Source organism: Alosa alosa, chromosome 16 (assembly GCF_017589495.1).
Source record: "Alosa alosa isolate M-15738 ecotype Scorff River chromosome 16, AALO_Geno_1.1, whole genome shotgun sequence".
NCBI classification, from domain to species: domain Eukaryota; kingdom Metazoa; phylum Chordata; class Actinopteri; order Clupeiformes; family Clupeidae; genus Alosa; species Alosa alosa.
In genome coordinates this window covers 13,487,626-13,507,625 of record NC_063204.1, presented here as the reverse complement: position 1 = coordinate 13,507,625, position 20,000 = coordinate 13,487,626, and the positions used below count along the sequence as shown (strand labels likewise).

The 20,000-nt window shown below is 45.8% G+C and overlaps 1 protein-coding gene across 1 annotated transcript in view; it reads right to left on the bottom strand.

The window, feature by feature from the left end:
• Positions 1-20,000, bottom strand: part of igsf9ba (immunoglobulin superfamily, member 9Ba) — an 86,140-nt gene that overhangs the window by 56,532 nt on the left and 9,608 nt on the right. The window contains 2 exon segments of the mRNA XM_048267008.1: positions 744-890; positions 6,414-6,611. Coding sequence (XP_048122965.1) covers positions 744-890; positions 6,414-6,611 — 345 coding nt within the window.

The following is a 20,000-nucleotide window of genomic DNA, read 5'->3' as shown; positions in this document are numbered from 1 at the left end:
GAGATGTGGTTACCATGCTTACCCTTTGGGAGGATAGTGTGTGTTTGTGAGTCTGTGTGTGTGTGTGTGTGTATGTGTGTGTATGTGTGTGTGTGTGTGTGTGTGTGTGTGTGTGTGTGTGTGTGTGTGTGTGTGTGTGTGTGTGTGAGTGGCTTGTGTGAATGAGCGTGTTATGTTATAGATACTTTTGTTGGTGGCAGTCATGTGATGATGATGATATGTGTGTGTATGGTAGCCTATTTTTCCCCTGTCTTAGATGACGTTAGCCAATTTTCAGATCAGTGTGATTGACAGGTATGCAGGAGAGGTCTGCTGCAGGTGACATGTTGTGCAAGGAAAATAGGATCACGTAGAGTAATAGTGAAAGTGTAAGTCTAACATTAAAATGTAGACACATATATATATATATATATATATATATATATTGCTTTGGAAAAAATGAAGAAACCACTGCACATTTCTCTGATGTCCTCCTACAGTTGAGTCCCATGTCATATTTATATTGAAAATTAAGAGACTACTGCAAATTTGAATATGACCGTCAACTTATTCTAATGTTACTCAGCAACCATAGGATGATATCTTAAAAATGTGCAGAGGTCTCTTAATTGTTTCCAGAGCTATATATCCTGTGTATTACTGTATATGTGTACATACGCCACATCCATCCCCGTTTTGTGTGTGTTTGTGTGTGTGTGTGTGTGTGTGTGTGTGTGTGTGTGTGTGTGTGTGTGTGTGTGTACCGTTGACGGTGAGGTGAACCCAGCTGCCGTTGTGGAAAGTGTCATACTGCTGTTCCAGCATGAGCACCCGGCATTCGTACCAGCCCTGGTCCTCCGATCGCACCTGGTCAATCTGCAGAGACGCGCGGCCATGCAGACTGGCTCGACCTGCAACACACCACAGCAAAACACTCGGTACAGAAACACTGAAACACATGCTCTCTCTCTCACCACACACACACACACACACGCTCTCTAGGTCTCTCTCTCACGTCTGACTCTCAAAGTCTCCAAGACATCTATATGGCAGATGAGGCAGTCCATGTTTTCTGTAAATCTAGTCCACTGCCCATGTAAAAGCAGCTCTGTTGACTCATAACATATCGACTGGGCACACTTTGATGACCTCACACCCAGCAGCACCTCTGCTCTCTGCCGCCATGGTGAGGAGAGGAGGATCATGGGATTGGCGCATCGAGCTGCTGCCTGAACTGTCTGCCAGCAGAGAGACAAATGCACTGACATGAGCAGAGAGCAGAGGGAGCAGGAGCCAGGGGAGTGCTCTGAGTGTGTGTGAATGTGAGTGTGTGTGTGTGTGTGTGTGTGGGGGTGTAAGTGTGTATGCGTGTGTGTCCTTGTGTCTCTTAAATAGTGTGAGCATGCATGCGGGAGTGAGTGTGTGTGTGTGTGTGTGTGTGTGTGTGTGTGTGTGTGTGTGTGTGTGTGTGTGTGTGTGTGTGTGTGCGCGTATGTCCTGAGGGACGGGTGAGCAAGCAGGTTTGGAGAGCAGGAAATCAATGCTGCAGGCTGGAGATGCAGGCAGCAGCCTCAGAACAGAACACAGGAAAAGGACACGAGAAGCAAAGAGATTTCCGTGCCTCTAACAGAGAGAGCAATCTCCAAACACAGATAGAATTCCTTGGACCTGTGAGAGAAGCCAGTCTCTTAAAGCAAGAGTATTTGTGTTAAAGGAGAATTCCGGTGTGATATTGACCTAAAGTGTATTGAAACATGATACCGAGTGTGAACGTATGTCTCATAGCTCGGCTCAGGCCTCGGCTTGTCCTCTGCACTCAGAAATCTGGCGCTAGTTAGCCAATGCTACCAACACAGTGTTTCGTTGTGGTGCCTCGGGCATCGGCCTAGCCATGCAAATAAATCACTGTTTCAACACACTTTAGGTCAAAATCACACCGGAATTATCCTTTAACCTGAGAGAGAAGTCACTCTCTGAAAGCAGGATTATTTTAGCCTGGCGGGCCATCCTATATGCTTGAAATGTATAGTCCGATTCAAACAACCGCTCTTCGTTCGCCATAGCCACCTTCCTTGTTGTTCACCGTCGCAGGACTGTCGTTATCCTGTTAAGCCCGCCTTAAGACTCTCTAACAAAATAGAGCGCTGTGATTGGATGAGGTCCACGGCGTCAGCCAATAGAAATCCCTATGGTTTGATACTAGACGTACAGGCTGAGCAAATTAATTTGCCGCCGCTAGGGTGCGTCTAGATTTCTAGGCTAGGATTATTTCTGTTTACCTGAGAGAGAAGTCAGTCTCTTATAGCAGATGCATTTGTATGGTACCTGGTAGATAAAAGTGTCCTTTACAGTGGCAGCTTTATTTCTGAGGCCCACAGGTGAGATCACCTGTCTAAGATGTGGTTCCTCCAGGGTTGGCATGGCTGCTATGCTATCACTGGCATTGGCCTCAGAGGTGAAAATCCGTTTCTTTGGTGAAATCCGTCTGGGTGATTTCACCGGTAAGATCGTTGTCTGGTGATTTCTTTGGTGAAATCTGTCTTAGTGATTTCTTCAGTAAGATCAATGCCTGGTGATTTGCTTGGTGAAATCACCTGTCTAAGATGTGGTTCCTCTGGGGCTGGCATGGCTGCTATGTAATTACTGGAATTGGCCACAGAGGTCATTCCAGGCTGGAGCGTTTTGAAATGGAGGGGAAAGAAGCATCAAAAGTGGAAGCAGTGCAGCACAAACACTCTCTCTCTCTCTCTCTGGTGATTTCTTTGGTGAAATCCGTCTTGGTGACTTCTCCGGTAAGATCATCACCTGGTGACTTCTTTGGTAAAATCCATCTTGGTGATTTCTTCAGTAAGATCGACACCTGATTTGTGATTTGGTGATTTGGTGATTTGGTGATTTCTCCAGAAAGATGGAGCGGCGGAGAGAGAGCGAACCCTCGGAGCTGTGTGACCTGCTCTGAACTCTGAATGCTCATTTACATGTGCAGCGATGCAGCCTGATTAAAACTGTTCTGCCCACCACAGCATCTCATCATCATCTCTCTCTCTCTCTCTCTCTCTCTCTCTCTCTCTCACACACACACAAATATTCCTGCCTGGGCAGCTGCACACTAAGGAGGTGTCTGACTGACACAGTCACACAGACACACACACAAACAAATACACAGACACACACACACACACACACACATACACACACACAAACAAATACACAGACACCGACATTCCAGCTCCACTGGCCTTCATCCTCAACTATAACTGCCTCATTGGCTTCCAAACACAAACACACACACACACACACACAGTCTCTCTTTCTCTCACCTGCCCCACTAGCCTTCATCCTCAACCACTACTGTCCTAATGGCCTCTACATAAACAGACACACACAGACATTGGACCTTTCACCTCTGCACACACACAGACACACGCACACTCTCCTGCTCCTCTACCTATCAGCACAGCCTCCAGGATTACACACAGTAACACCTTCTATACAGCCTGTAAGTCATGGGCAAGACTAACCCTCTTTGAACGGGTGTGAATGAAAAGCTAATGGTGCAGAACCGCTAAGACCTACTGTACACACACCCCACATACACACACTCACACACACAGTCCAGACGCCTGGTCAGCCAGGCTGCTGTAAAGGGCTTTTACTTACAGATCACTGACACACTAACACAGGCAGCACGTTGTTAGCGCTGTTATCGCTGCTAATGCTGATGAGAGCCACGAGTCAGATTGGCTCCTGAAGAGGATTAGCGTTAGCAGGCTGCTAGCGTGCTCACAGAGGGGATTGTTTGTAACTCCGGAGTAAAACAACTTAGGGTCTATTTAAGGTAGTTAACAACTTAAAACCTTTGATTGAGAGCAAAGTGATGTTAATTGGTGGCCTTTTGAGCAAGACCGTTTATTTGCATTATCACTGAATGGGCTTACAGTGATGCTAACAGGACGTCTCTATTTTATACCACTAACAATGCTCAAAATATAATTACACTTCTGTGGTAGTGTGGTGAGGGTTTCTACAGACAAACCTAAGTACTGCAAACTTTGAAAGTGTACAGAGAGGTTATATCAAGACCTGTTATCTGTAGGAAGAAAATTCCATGGCTTCCTGGTCTGGTATCATCAAATCAGCGGGCGCGTTCGATCAAATAAGCACTGCGCACATAAAGGTAAGGCATGTTTGTATTGAAAGATGCGGCCAGATCTGTGCAGCGCTGCAGTCGAAAATAAGAGCCAGATTTGTGTGTACTTCTGTGTTTTTATACAGTTGTGAATTCAGCAATTGAATTCAGAGCATCTGATGAGATGTCATCTCCAATAGTAGAATTGGATCAAAAATTATGAAATCCATTTAAAAAATAGTATTTGTGACATAAATGATAAAGTAAAGCAAAAGATAAAGTAAAGCAAAATAAACGTTTTCATTATTTTCATACCTTAACAGGGCAATGTATCCCTGGAGATACAACTCATAAAATCCAAAATATCCAAACTATTTAAAAAATGAGTGTGGAAATGATTCCCTTAGATGCAGATGAGACAAAATGTAACATAAAATTATTTTTTAACTACTGTTTTTTCAATCCTGCCTCTTTAAGGCGGGGATCACATCAGCCAGCGGCAAGTGGCAGCGGCAAACGTAACGCAACGCTCAGACCATAATGCTTTTTATCTCGTTCCTAAGCAACACAATAGGTTTGTCAATTGAATACGCTCGCGTTGCGCTTTGAAAATTGAACCAAGTTCAACACTCAACTTGTTCAACGCTAGCGTTACGCCAGCGTTGCCACTGTTCCGCTGCCGAACCATAGAGAACAATAGAAAAACCTGCCGCTGTGATCCCCGCCAGAGGGTTAAGGGTCTCTCAGGGTCAGGCGCACTCAGCTTCAGTATGCTCTCCCACATCTGTAAACTGCAGATTCAAGACACTGCATGTCCATGGTAGACAGTGTCACTGACGTATTCGTAAGGGCTAATGGACGACACGGTGGTCTGTTCACAGAAGTTAATGCACGGTCGAGGTTGTAAAACGGCCCCGACGCGAAGCGTTGTCAAGCGGGCGTATCCCAAGATTCTGATGAACTTTAGCTTTGAAACATCGCTATTTTACTTAGCCTGCTGTCATCCATCTAGCTAAAAGCCACCTCCGTCATATGCTACAATGTTGCAATGTTCTGAACGTCTGCATTTTACAGCTCGGATGCAACGTGACAGTTCATTTGAACTTCACAACGAGTTCGGCGAATTATACAAGTGTGATACGGCCAAAAAAATGGATCTACTTCATAGGTGTGCAGATAACATACGGTTAATGGTCGTTCTAAATTACGTAGGACAATGGGAAATTCAACCAAGCAGTGGAATAAATTGACATAAATGACTAGTGATACAATGATACATTGTTATTGTCAGTACATACAACATACATTTGTACAAGACTAAGTATACATTCACATATGTAACAGTTCCATAACTTATAACAACACACATAGACATAACATCCCCCCTGGATTAAAATTGCACTGGTTTGGTTTTGCAGGATCAATAGCAGACTAGATTGGTGTACAAAAGCGTTTTTTTAAGTCTGTATAGGAACGTCACCTATTACCAACCGTCCCGTATTTCCAACCTCTTACGTGTATGTGTCATTTAATATTAATTTCTATACAAACCAAGACGGATGATTCCTAAAGAAATGCAAGCACCCACACAATAACTGTATCCAAATTAGCTTTGTACCAAAAATTACATTTTGCCGTGACTCGAAGAGCTGTAAACAGTGTTGTGCGTACAAATCCGCTTGGAGCTCCAGTGGAATTTTAATTTGCGACGAAAATTCTCGGTCTAACCGTTGGAAATAGGCACCCACCAGCCCAGCACTAAACTCCGAGCGTGGTAAACAAAATCGGATCTTTCAGGCAGTAAAAGCCCCGGTAAGAACCAAACTAGATTTTGTTCTACACACCTACTATGGCTACTGAAAATTGTAATCAAATGTTATTTTGAAGAATTAAAAAACATCGTTGTTTTAGAATTTTTCGAACAAAAGGGTTGGTAATTGGTGGTTTTACGATAGCATTAATGTTAGCATTAGCTTGTACAGACAGACAGTGCTGGAGACTCCCCTATGTGAAAAACTCCATCTTCCTGGGACAGGCCTCTATCTCCTGCTCTGTGTGTTATTTACTCTTATTTACACTGTTACCCGAGGCTTCCCAGCACAACACCTGCCAGTGATCCACAGACGCTCTCGCTCAAAGACCAGCGCTGGACCCTCGCAGTGTTGCTTAGTAACCACATAACCTTGAGATCTCCAGCTAAATACTCTAGAGGTCCTTCAGATGGTATAGATAGCACAGGAATAATCTGTGTATGTATGTGTGTGTGTGTGTGTGTGTGTGTGTGTGTGTGCGTGTGTCCGCTCACCAGCATACTCTGGGTCCACATGTGGCGGGTAGAAGCGGAAGTTGATGAAGAAAGGGATGGGCACTCCAAACTTGAACCACTCCACCACGTATGGCGTCTGCTGGCCGTTGAGCGGGTGGCTCACATCACATCCCAGGATCACACTGTCTCCTGCCCGCGCCGTCACAAACTGCGGCTCCTCTCGCAGACCGTGGGCACCTGCAGGGGCACACACACATGGTCAACACAATCCCACACTGTCAAATTTACACTTACACAAACACAAACACACACACACACACACACACACACACACACACACGCACACACACACATAGAATAAAAAACAGAGAGAGAGCCAAATACACAAAAAACAGAATCCCTCCCACACACGCACACACACACACACATCCACACACTGTCTCTCGCTCTCATACTGTACACGTCCATAAGCTCTTGCTGGACAAAGAAGGCATGCCTAATGATGTGCACACATGGTTGAATACACTTGCACACACAGACACACGGTTGAACGCACATGCACTCACCCACGCACATTCGAAACAATCGAAAGCGCACACCCACTCATCGTTGAACATACCAGCTTGAAGGAAGCACACATACGTGGTACGTTCACACACATGAACAGAGCACCGTTAAGGGGTCAGCAGGACGTGGCTGTGTGTAACCTGCGTTGGGTTGACCGGGCAGCTCAGCCCTGCACTCGCCTGGACTTGAACCCCGCAATCAGCAGCACCTCGGATCTGGAATCAGGCGTGCTACAAGCCCAGGCGGCTAGCTCTTGTTTACACGACATACATACTGCACAGCTACAGACCAGGCTACCGTTACATGTGCACACCTAGGCCCCTGCCACATCAATGTGAACTCTACTCTTTCACCTTTGAACCCATCCCCCAACTCCAAAAGACACTGATTTGGGCCACGTGTGTGCTGCATATTGTCTATTCAGACTGAGATACTCTGCATTCTATTGATGGAGTAATCATCTGACTCTAACACACGCACACACACACACACACACACACACACACACACATACATTCACACACACACACACACACACACACACACACACACACACACACACACACACACACACACACACACACACAGCATCTGACGCTGAAGTGCCTATGCCACGAAGAGCTGTGTATGGGCCACGGCTGGGCCAGTTGAACTTTAGGCTGAGATGCTCTCCAGGCTGACTCACCCTTGATGGAGCATTCATCAGACTCACACACACACACACACACACACACACACACACACACAGAAACACACACTCATCCTTGATGGAGTATTCATCTGCTGGCTGCATTGATGTGAGGGTATAATGAATATGTCAGCTCAAGCCTTTGAGACTGAGCAGACATGATTAGAGGGATGGCTAGTACACACATATAAACACAGCAGGTCTCTCCAGATATCTCTCCCGCCGACACACACACACACACACACACACACACACACACAAACACACACAAACACACACAAACACACACAAACACACACACACACACACACACACACACACACACGCGCACACACACAAAGAAAAAACAAATACACACCCACACAAATACACACATTTTTGTGGCACGCCAAAACATAATAAATCCAGTCTGTCATCCACAGAGACAGCTACAGTCCCTCTGCATGAGATCATCCAGCTGTATGTCTGTGTGGTCTGGATTCAAACCTTCCACAAAAGAGCCACTGCTCCTCTATCAGACTTTAAACCAGCTCCTGACACTAAAGGAAGACTGATCAGGCTCTGATCTGGTTCCGATACAGCATACAGCACACCGCTACCACCTTGCTAGCACCCCACCAGCATACAGCTAGCACATAGCAACCACCTTGTTAACACAGCACAAGCACCCTTAGCATAATGCTAGCACACACCATGAGCATATTGATACCACTAGCATTTTGCTTACCAGTACCCCTAGCATACCAATAGCACACTGCACAGCAGCACACCACCAATACTAGCCCAGCCATGACCTATTAGCCTACTGAAGGTCAGAGGTCATCCTTCAGGTTCCTCTGGCCAGCCAGATGCGGTTCAGAGCGGCATCTGCTCAGGTTCAGGACAATATTACATACATGTGCATCTGGATCCACACACACACACACACACATATAGATATAAGCATTTTATGCAAACATACAGTACATTACAACCACACACAAGCAGCTGCAGAGACATACCGGTACTCTCACACACACTTACGCATGTGTATGCATGCTGGCTTGCAGGCATACACTGTATAGAGATTCATCCACTCGAGCAGACACACTTACATGCACACATACACACACACACACACACACACAATTTTAACTACTTCAAAATTCCATGATGTTAATTTCATGCCTATAAGGTCTTCCTAATCTCAGAGGAGAGTAATTTTCAAGTTGAGAGAGCAGGGTTGTGTGAGTGTTGCGCGAGGGTTGCATCTCAGTTGCTCTGGACTCTCCTTCATTTGGTGGAACATGCTGTTTTTGCAGACCCCCCCTCATAAGTCAGTGTGTGTGTGTGTGTGTTTGTGTGTGTGTTTACCAGCGAAATCCGCTTGATCCGGCAGAAGACTTAATCCACTTTCTTAGCCTTAGCCAGCCAGCCTTTTGGGCTGAAACAGAGCAGATTTAATCAAATTACACTTTTTTCTTCAGCGGAGCTCGGGGGTTGCAAGACTGCGGAACTACAGGGCGGTAGTCACGGGCTACCTCCTGGAATCCAGGGAGGCCGTGTGTGTGTGTGTGTGTGTGTGAGTGCATGTGTGTGTGTGTGTGCATGTGTGTACGTGTGTGGGTGGGGAGGTGGTGCTCCTAGAGCAGAGGGGAAAACACAAAGACACACACACACACACACACACACACACACACACACACACACTGAGCTTAGCCCTAGCAAAAGCCCCACGGGGAAACACGCACGCCCCGGCACATGACCAGCACGACACAGATTAACCCCTCCACTGGCATTAAGGGCCTCACACAGCCCCAAACACACAAAACACACACACACAATCACACGGGCACAGGATGTGGGTCAGGAATCTAAGACGAGCTGGCAGCACAATATGGCAGCAGCCAGATAAGGGTCAATGAGCTGCACTTGCCCCCCAGATTTGCTGCTGATGGACGGGAGCTGACAGGGGAGCAGGGTGGGTCGGGGCACGCTGACACTAGAGTATCTCCATTCCTTAACTTCTTACTTTCTATTAACATTCTATTGCCTCCCAGAACATGGTACGTCATACAGATGTCTGGTGTGTGTGTGTGTGTGTGTGTGTGTGTGCGTGCGTGCGTGCAGTCATTCTGATGTGGTGTAAGGATGAGGTGCTGATGATGTTGCCTGGTAACCAGACCTCTGCCCTCATGGAAGGCTTTCTGATGGCAGCACACACTTACACACACACACACACACACACACCAGACATCTGTATGACCATTAAATGCAGCAACAAGCAACTCCAACACACACACACACACACACACACACACACAGACTCACACACACAGGGTATGACCAAGAAATGCTGCCAGAAGCACACACACATACACACACCACACACACACACACACACACACACACACACACACACACACACACACACACACACACACACACACACACACAGACAAACAGAGAGAGAGAGAGATGAATGTCCAGAAAACTAGAAAAGTATGCTGGAAATGTGTATTTATAAATAACAGTACTCATATGAAGATGGAAAATAGCATTCAGAATGAGCCGAATCAATACATCTTGCTTTGTGTATTTGGTAACCCCACTGGGAACCTAATATGGCATGATAACGATCAGGAGAAGCCTGCCAGCAGCACTCCAGAGCTTAAACTGGGACGCTGCTCTGCTCTCGCAGAAGAAGACAAAGTTAGACAACAACAAATCAACAGGAGCCCCCTCATCGTCCGAGTCCCATAGAATGAGCCCCCTCATCGTCCCAGTCCCATAGAATGAGCCCCCTCATCGCCCCAGTCCCATAGAATGAGCCCCCTCATCGTCCGAGTCCCATAGAATGAGCTCCTCTCAAGGAAAGAGCATGGGAGTCAGGTGAGGCGGGAGATTAGCTTGTGTAAATGACAGAGTAAAACGGCCTGAGAAGAGAGTGGCTGTGTGTGCGTGTGCGTGTGTGTGTGTGTGTGTGTGTGTGTGTGTGTGTGTGTGTGTGTATGTGTCTGTCTGTCTACCTGTCTGTGCTCCCAGCAGGAGTGACCTCTCCATCTTGCATTTGTCAGGGCTTAAAATTCATTTTTCAAAATGGGGGGGAATTCCCCCCTTAGGTTATTCATGTGCGATTTCAATACTTCGATACTTTTTTTAAAAAAGTGTTTGATTTTGGGGCCCCCACCACCCTGACGTCATCAGTAATATATACTGTAGTGGGATCATTCACAACAGTGGACATCCTAGATTCTGCTTGACTCTCTCCACACACACAAACACACACTGAAAATGATAGCTTATGTGATATGTTTCTATCATATATTTTTGAATTCATATAGAGTGTATTTACTTAATAATGCATTTTTTAAAGTATAGCATTTTACTAGTAATTACTACTAGCTAAACATATTTAGTAATTTGAATGCCTCATATTGACGTTTAACCTATAACACTTAGGCATATCTTTAATGTGGTGTGTAGGTCCAATTGAGTGCACATTGGTGATGAGTAGGTGTAATTGAGTGCCTGTCACTTTAAGAAAATACCTGAGAGTAATTCTATGGAGTAATTAGCCCCCCTTCAACCTGACGGTTTTAGGCTGTAGTCGCTAGTTGAATAAAAGTTGTGCATAGTGCGGTATGTGTATGCAAATCATTATGTTTTCTATGTCATTAGATACAATAAATGTTGACATGTCGAAGACAATCTTTCTGGGATCAAGTGTTGACGTGACCTGAGCTAGCAGGATAGTTACCAAGGAGCTCTTTCCAGATGTAAAGTTTGCCATGGTAAGCGTAGCCTATTTGCGTAAGCGCCAAAGTGGTTCTCTCTCTCTCTCTCCCGTGTGTGTGTGCGTCTGCATGAGGCTATGTTCAATTCAACTCGGTAGTTGATCAGTCCGGTCAATAGCACCGCATTCACGCCACTTAATGATTAGGCTATGTTAACGTCATCAGACAGGCTGTAAAAGTGTATGCGGGAATTTCTCGCATTATGATGGCTAGAGTTGCGGGACTTGAACAAATTATGCGCAATACCCGCAATCCCGCAGTGAAATTTAAGCCCTGTTTGTGCCTGACTGCACCAACACCAGCAGCAGTCACAGCCACACACAGCCACACACACACACACACACACACACACACACTAGCACATCCTCCATGTCGTTCTTCATAGCACCATCCATCCAGTAAGCCCCCACCAGACTGCTTTCACTCAAACATACACACACACACACACACACACACACACATACCACTCTTTCCTCATCCACCTCTTGCAGGAACACGTTTTATGCATGCATAAAACCCCACAATCATCCCGTATATATGAAGCAAACGTAACTCATATGGACATTTCTCCCTGCACACATCCAGGAGACCATTTTACACACACACACACACACACACACACACACACACACACACACACACACACACACATATATACACAAAACCTCATATAATGCGTACCCATACATGAACATCTTGTCCATGTCTACATCCAAGAGGGTATTTTACACATACACACATATGCAAACACACAAACACAAAATTCTTGTCCTTGCACACATCCAGGGTGGTGCTATTTAAGATACACACACACTCACAAACCCACTTATTCCCTCACACACTCACATACCCACAGATAAACGTCTTGTCTATGCTCACATCCAGGAGGCTATTACAAACACACACACACACATAAACACACACACACACAAAAGATAGATCTTGTGGAAGGAAGCTATTTCTGGAGTTGGCTGATCTCGCTGCTGAGAGAGTGTGAGAGAGAGAGGGGGGGGAGAGAGAGAGAATGAAGGAGGGAGAGAGAGAGAGAAAGAGAGGACTCAGCTTTGGATGATGACAGACAGTTCAGCTATCATCTTTAAATCACACACACACACACACACACACACACACACACACACACACACAGACAAACACACACACACACAAACACACATACACACACACACACTCTGCATTTATCTGACTGTCTCTCTCCCACACCTCCCCTTCTGAATCGTGCTGCTGGAAAAGCCTTTAAATGAGCCGTCCTGCTGCAGCCATGGACCAGAAGGAGTCCTGCAGTCTAGACAGTCCAGGGAGATAGCCACACACACACACTCACAAAACACACACACACACACACACACACACACAAACAGCTAGCCTGTGAGAGATAGCCTCCCCAAACTGTTAACAAGCAGCTCCTCTCATCTCCTCTAATCCCGCTGTCCAGACTTGCTTGAATTTCCCATTAGGGATCAATAAAGTATCTATCTATCTATCTATCTAGACAGCTAGCCTCGCCCGACAAATCAGGACTGATGCGTATGAATTTACTGTGTGTGTGTGTGTGTTTGTGTGTATGTGTGTGTGTGTGTTAGGGGTGTAACGGTTCATGTATTCGTGTTGAACCGAAACGGTACGGGCGTCACGGTTCGGTGCATGAATTTACACGGAGAATACACGGTATAAAAATACATAAAACTCGTGTGCGGATTAATTAATGTCATGCGCAATTACTGTTAAGTGGCGAGTTCTTTAGCGACCCGCTAAAGTGTTATGGGTGTATGATACACTATATGTACAGTATGTAGCAACTTGATGGGCTGCGTTGCCCTGGGCTGCGCTCATGCGCTGAATAGAATAGCGTGCTAGGCCAGCTCTAACGTGGATGCGCTGAAGAGAATACTGTCGGGCCAGCTCAGATATGGATGCGCTGTATAAACTACGTGGCGGGCCACTTCTAATACAGATTGAATAATGACCTCGCGGGCCACAAATAAGCAGCACGCGGGCCATTTGGGCCTGAGTTTGACATCCCTGAGTTAGAGGATCCGCTGGTCTCTTTAAGATCGCAAGTTTGAGAACTTCTGTTACAGTAACGATAGTACAGGCGAAAGAGTGGTGGATAAGATGAAACTGTGTGTCGGCGTTGTTCAGCAGTTGTTGGGTATGTGAGTGGAAAAATGCTACACATATTCGAAGCCATCACCCAGATGATGTAGGCTACCAGTCACTGAAACGAGGGGAAAAAACTTCCCCTGCGCTTCAGCAGCCTTTGGATACACATACAAATAGGGCCAAAACCTATGGCTTAAATTAAATGATTTCGTAATGACAGAAAGCTATGTAAATCGCGTGGTAATTACCTTTATGTTGGGGTAACTTGTAACTTCTCACATGAGGAGCTGGTAGTGTTAAGTGCATAGACAGTAAAATAAAGTGACAACGCTAACCAGGCTAATAAACAAACCATGCTACGGTGAGTTAACGTCAAAGGGCAAAGTCACGTGACTTCTAGTTGTAGTCTGTTTATGAAATGAAAGGAGCAATTTCGTTTTTAAAAAAAAAAAAGGCAAAATAGTGTGATATTTTCAGTTAGTAGGCTAGATTATTACTTTACACACAATAAAAAAAATATTGAGGCAAACTGTAGACCCTTCCATATACAACAAAACACAGATGTTGAAGGTCTTGCTTAAGTGGATTTTTAAAAATCATTTTTCTATGTAATTTGCACTTTCAGAAATAAGAGATGCTGTAGGCCTATTTTCAGTTTTATAGCTGATTTATTTTGTTTACAAGTTACAGATGGAGTCTGGGTACTTATTGTACTGTTAAGCCTACATCTTACACACTTCAGGCTGTTGCAGATAGCTCAGGGAAGAGACTGTATGACACTAGGTGCTTTCTGCATTTTTGTTTTGCTTTTCCCTCCATTGTACCGAACTCATACCGAACCGTGATGTCCGAACCGAGGTATGAACCGAACCGTGACTTCTGTGTACCGTTACACCCCTAGTGTGTGTGTGTTTGTGTGTGTGTTTGTGTATGTATGTGTTTGTTTGTGTGTCTGTGTCTTGGGCGCTGGTGGTTCAGGAGATAAAGGACCCTATCCAAAGTGTCCTTGAGCAAGGCACTGAACCCAAAACTGCTCCCAATGTGCAGGTTGACACCTTGCATGGTGGTGAGTATGCATGTGAGTATGTGAATGTGAGGCAATGTGAGGAAATTGTTAAGCGCTTTGAGTGCTCAGAGAGATAATGCAGTCCATTTAACATTACCATTTGTGTGAATGTGTCTGTCTGTCTGTGTTTGTGTGTGTGTGTGTGTGTGTGTGTGTGCGTGTGTGTGTGTGCGTGCGTGTGTGCGTGCGTGCGTGTGTGTGTGTTTGTATGTGTGTGTGCTCTGCTGGCTTTATTTCTGCTGGGGATAGTGCACTACTGGGCTAATAACTCTTCAATCCCTTTATAGGATCATAAGCGAGGAGAGATGACCAGCGGGTCACCAGGTCCACACCACAGCCCTCATCCTGCTGATACACACCAGCCACACATGGACATGGACAGGCCTGATGTGGGAGGGTGAGAAAACCTCAGGTGTGTGTGTGTGTGTGTGTGTGTGTGTGTGTGTGTGTGTGTGTGTGTGTGTGTGTGTGTGTGTCGGCAAGAGACACTGAGAGATCTGCTCCAGTCCAGTGTATGTGTGTGGAGATTTAGAGTTAGACGCCACGTTTATATATGGGGACGGTTGACCTGTTCAGGTTTATGTTTGTGGAGGACAGAATTAACCCATTCACACGCACACGCACGCACGCACACACACACGCACACACACACACACACTGATGTATGGGGCAGAGTCTCAGTGGAGGCAGATTTATTCCCCACTTAACTTAATGAGGGAGGAGGGAACAGGAGCATCACAGAGCCAAGAGGAAACACTCCTGGACCAATCACAATCAGAGCCTGACCCTCCTGGACCAATCACAGGAAAAGCCAGATCCTCATGGACCTATCACAGGCAAAGCCAGATCCTCCTGGACCAATCACAGGCAAAGGCAGACCCTACTGGACCAATCACAGGTAAAGCCAGATCCCTACGGACCAATCAAAGAGCCAACACAGAGCCTCAAGGGCCAATCACAGAGCCAACACAGATTGGTTAATCACAGGCTGAGGAGCAGCTCTGCGGCTAGGCCAATCACCACACAGTAAACTAGCACTCAGCCAACCTGGCAGCACTCAGCCAATCAGCACGTAGGCAGCCAGCAGGAAGCCCATATGCTGGCTGTGTGTATGTGTGTGTGTGTGTGTGTGTGTGTGTGTGTGCTCATGTATGTATGTGTGTGTGTGTGTGTGTGTGTGTGTGCATGTGTGTGTGTGTGTGTGTGTGTGTGTGTGTGTGTGTGTGTGTGTGTGTGTGAGAGTGCTCATGTGTGTTTGTGTATATTTGTGTGTGTGTGTGTGAGTGCTCATGTGTGTTTGTGTATATTTGTGTGTGTGTGTGTGTGTGTGTGTGTGTGTGTGTGTGTGTGAGAGTGCTCATGTGTGTTTGTGTATATTTGTGTGTGTGTGTGTGTGTGTGTGTGAGTGCTCATGTGTGTTTGTGTATATTTGTGTGTGTGTGTGTGTGTGTGTGTGTGTGTGTGTGTGTGTGTGTGTGTGTGTGTGTGTTAGTGTAATTACACTCTCCCTTTTCCAAATAATACCAGTGCTTGACTTCACACGTGACTGAGCATTAGCCAGCACTGCAGCCCAAAGCTGCAGTGAGAAGAGAGTACACACACACACACAGTGGACACACACACTAGCCGCACAAGAGAAGGAAATTCCGCACAAGAGAATAAAATTAACTGGCTCTGATCTAAACCACATCTAACTTCCACATAGTAGTGTTTACAACTGATCCTAAACAATGTTACAGTACTGTTTCCTATAAGAAACCATGTCATCAGCAATACACTAATCCAGATGTGGATTAAACTTTTCTTTGAGCAAGGCACTTAACCCTGAGTTGCTTCGGGGACATTGCCCCCCCCTTGTAATATAATACATATGTAAGTCGCTTTGGATAAAAGAATCTGCTAAATGTATGTAAAAGCATTATCACAGTATTAGCTATTTGTCATGTTGTGTGGTGGTAGTATTATAGCTGTAGTATTGATTGTGGTGGTAGCAATGCAAAACTGGTAGTTGTAGGTTAGTAGCAGAAGTAGAAGTGATAGTCGTGACTGGCAGCTGATTTACCACTCAGGAAGAATGGGCAGCCTAGTCAGTTGGTGATGGCATCAGATTGTTAAATAATCCCTCATATCAGAGAGCAGTATCTGAGAAGTGTCTACATAGCTACACAAGTCATTCATTCATTCATTCATTCATTCATTCATTCAATCAATCATCCATTCACTCGTTCATTCATGCCTGAAATCCTCAACCATAGTCCCACTGCCCAAGAAACCTCACATCTCTAGCCTCACCGATTACAGACCAGTAGCACTCACCCCAGTGGTGATGAAGTGCTTTGGATAACTGCTCCGTAGTCACATCACAGCTGCCCTGTCCCGCAGTCATGATCCCCACCAGTTTGCCTACAGAGCGAACCGATCTACAGAAGACACCATAGCCATACCACTTCATACTGCACTAGCACACCTGGAGCAGCAGGGGAGCTATGTGCGGATGCTCTTTGTGGATTATAGCTCGGCCTTCAACACCATCCTCCCTCACAGGCTAGTAGTCAAACTAGGGGGACCTGGGGCTTCCACACACCACCTGCATGTGGATAAATTGCTTCCTCTCTGACCGCAGACAGAGGGTCAGAGAGGGCCACTACACATCCACGACCACGGCCCTAAGCCTCAGTACCGGTTCTCTCCAGGGCTGTGTGCTGAGTCCCTTGCTCTACTCCCTCTACACACACGACTGCTCCCCTGTCCATCACAGCAACATGTAGTAAGAATTTTTAGCCTTAGAGATGAGTACCATATATGTGTGTGCTATATTCATCCATTTTCTCTTTTGATGTTGTCTATGAACATGTTAAAGATGGAAATGCTACAGTAAGTAGAAAACAGAAGGAAAGAACATCTGTGGAATGTCATGTTGCTTGTGTTGTGCCTTTGAGAAGGACTGCCAGGCCTCTGCTCCGACGGGCTGGTGCCCTTGGCCTTATATACTGCCTTGGGGTCAATCTTGACTGCATTCCACAGATGTCGGTCGTTAGGGGATAAAACCTTATAGATATGGTCAAACTGCTTGAGAAACCAGGTCGTAAAATGGTTTGCATACCATTAATGCAGACGTCATGTCTTGTCAGGAGGGTATAAGAAGTATGCCTTTTCTTTTCATCATTAGACAAGAAAAGGCATACTTCTTATACTACATACTTCTTATACTGCAGCCACACAATGTAGGTCTCCGGATTCCAAAGCTCTCTGAGACTTCTGACTCAACTCCCGACTGGCTGACTTTGTTTTTCTGATTCCTAGACACTTTTTGTTCCCACAAACACCATGGTGAAGTCTGCGGATGACACCACAGTGGTGGGACTCATCTCCAGGGGGGAGGGCGAGTCTGCCTACAGAGATGAGGTGGAGCAGCTGTCAACATGGTGTAGGGACAACAACCTGCTCCTCAACACCTCAAAGAACTCATCATAGACTACAAGAGAAATAAAACAGATAATCCCAACATTAATCATCAGCGGGGACTGTGTGGAGAGGGTGACAGACTTCTGCTTCCTGGGAGTCCATATCGAGGAGGAGTGTGAACACCTCTGAGGTGTTAAAAAAGGCCCAGCAGAGACTGTACTGTACTGAGAACACATCACACAAAGACTGCTGATGTCCTTTTACCGTGCCTCCATTCAGAGCATGCTAACATACTGCATATGCGTATGGTACACCAGCTGCACAGTGGCTCAGAGGAAAGTGCTCCAGAGGGTCATCAACACCACTCAAAAGATTGTCGGCTGCCCTCTCCCCACACTGGAAGAACTACACAGTTCCCATTACCTCAAAAAAGCCCAGAACATTATATAGGACCACCACCATCCTGGTCATTCCCTGTTTGAACTGTTGCCTTCAGGCAGGCGGTACAGGTCAATTAAAGCAAAGACAAATAGACTCAAACACAGTTTTTATCCAAATGCAATCCAAGCTCAATCTTGTAAGATTGAACATTAGTCTGGAGAGTCCGCTATGTATTTTCTACTGCACAAGAGGCGTGATCAACAGGCATAGTTCAAATGACTCTGTACGCAATTGGATAGTTATTCACCAATCTGACCAACGAACCGGGTGACGCTTGCAGAGCGACGCGAAAACTCCAGGCTCTCCCGCTATCATCATCGTTTTAAACCTGCCAATAGCGCGCCAGGTGGATAAGCCAGCTTGTTATTGGTCCCGGCAAAATTGTAACAGAAGCAGCAGAAAAAGATGCACAGGTTTCCAGTCTGAGCTGCAGAGCGAAAAATAAATTGCTGGCGGATCAAGCTGGGTTCACCCAGCCTAATATGGACTCAGATATTAAATGAATCAATACACAATCCAATGACGGTAACACTTTACTTGACGGGTGAGTTCATAACACATTCATAGCAGCTGTCATAAACTGCACACAACGCATTCATGACTGTTTCATGAGACATGACTCAACATTCATACTGACCCTGTCATGAATGTGGAAGACAGAACAACGACAACTTGTCAAAATAAAAGTCCAACAATCGCAAAGCAGCATTGCCGTTTTTGTCCCAAATCTCTTACTGATCACGTCACATTCGTTGTACCTGTGACAATGACAATAAAGATCTATTATATTCTATTCATTCATTCACTCATTGACTCAAAGTTGTCTCAGAGGCTTCTCTGCATCAGTATGAGACTGATAGGAGCACCTGTGCAACGTCTTTCCACTCTCCACTATGTGTGTGTGTGTGTGTGTGTGTACGTGTGTGTGTTTGTGTGTGTGTGTGGGTGAGTGGCTCTGGTTTTAGCCATGATGGCTGGTGTGTGTGTGTGTGTGTAGCCATTCTGGTAATAAGAGTGTGTAGAGGGCTCTAGTTTGGTGTGTGTGTGTGTGTGTGTGTGTGTGTGTGGCTCTGGTTTTAGCCATGATGGCTGGTGTGTGTGTGTGTGTGTAGCCATTCTGGTGATTAGAATGTGTAGAGGGCTCTAGTCTGGTGCATGTGTATGTGTGTGTGCGTGTGCGTGTGTGTGTGTGTGTGTGTGTAAGGCTCTGGTTTGGTGTGTGTGTGTGTGTGTGTGTGTGTGTGTTTGTGTGTGTATGTGTGTGTGTGTGTAAGGCTCTGGTTTGATGTGTGTGTGTGACTGTGTGTGAGTGAGTGTGAGTAAGGCTCTGATTTGATATGGGTGTGTGTGCAGGTGCGTGCGTGCGTGTGTGCGTGCGTGTGCATGTGAAGGGCTCTAGTCGGCCTGATGGTCACTGACAGGAGTGTAATTGAATGCTCATCTCAGCACACACACATCAAGGTCACTCCATGGACACTGAGCTGTGGAGAGCCTCTTCATGAAAAAATCCATTACAATTACACACACAGAGAAGCATTTACACACTCTCTCTCTCTCTCACA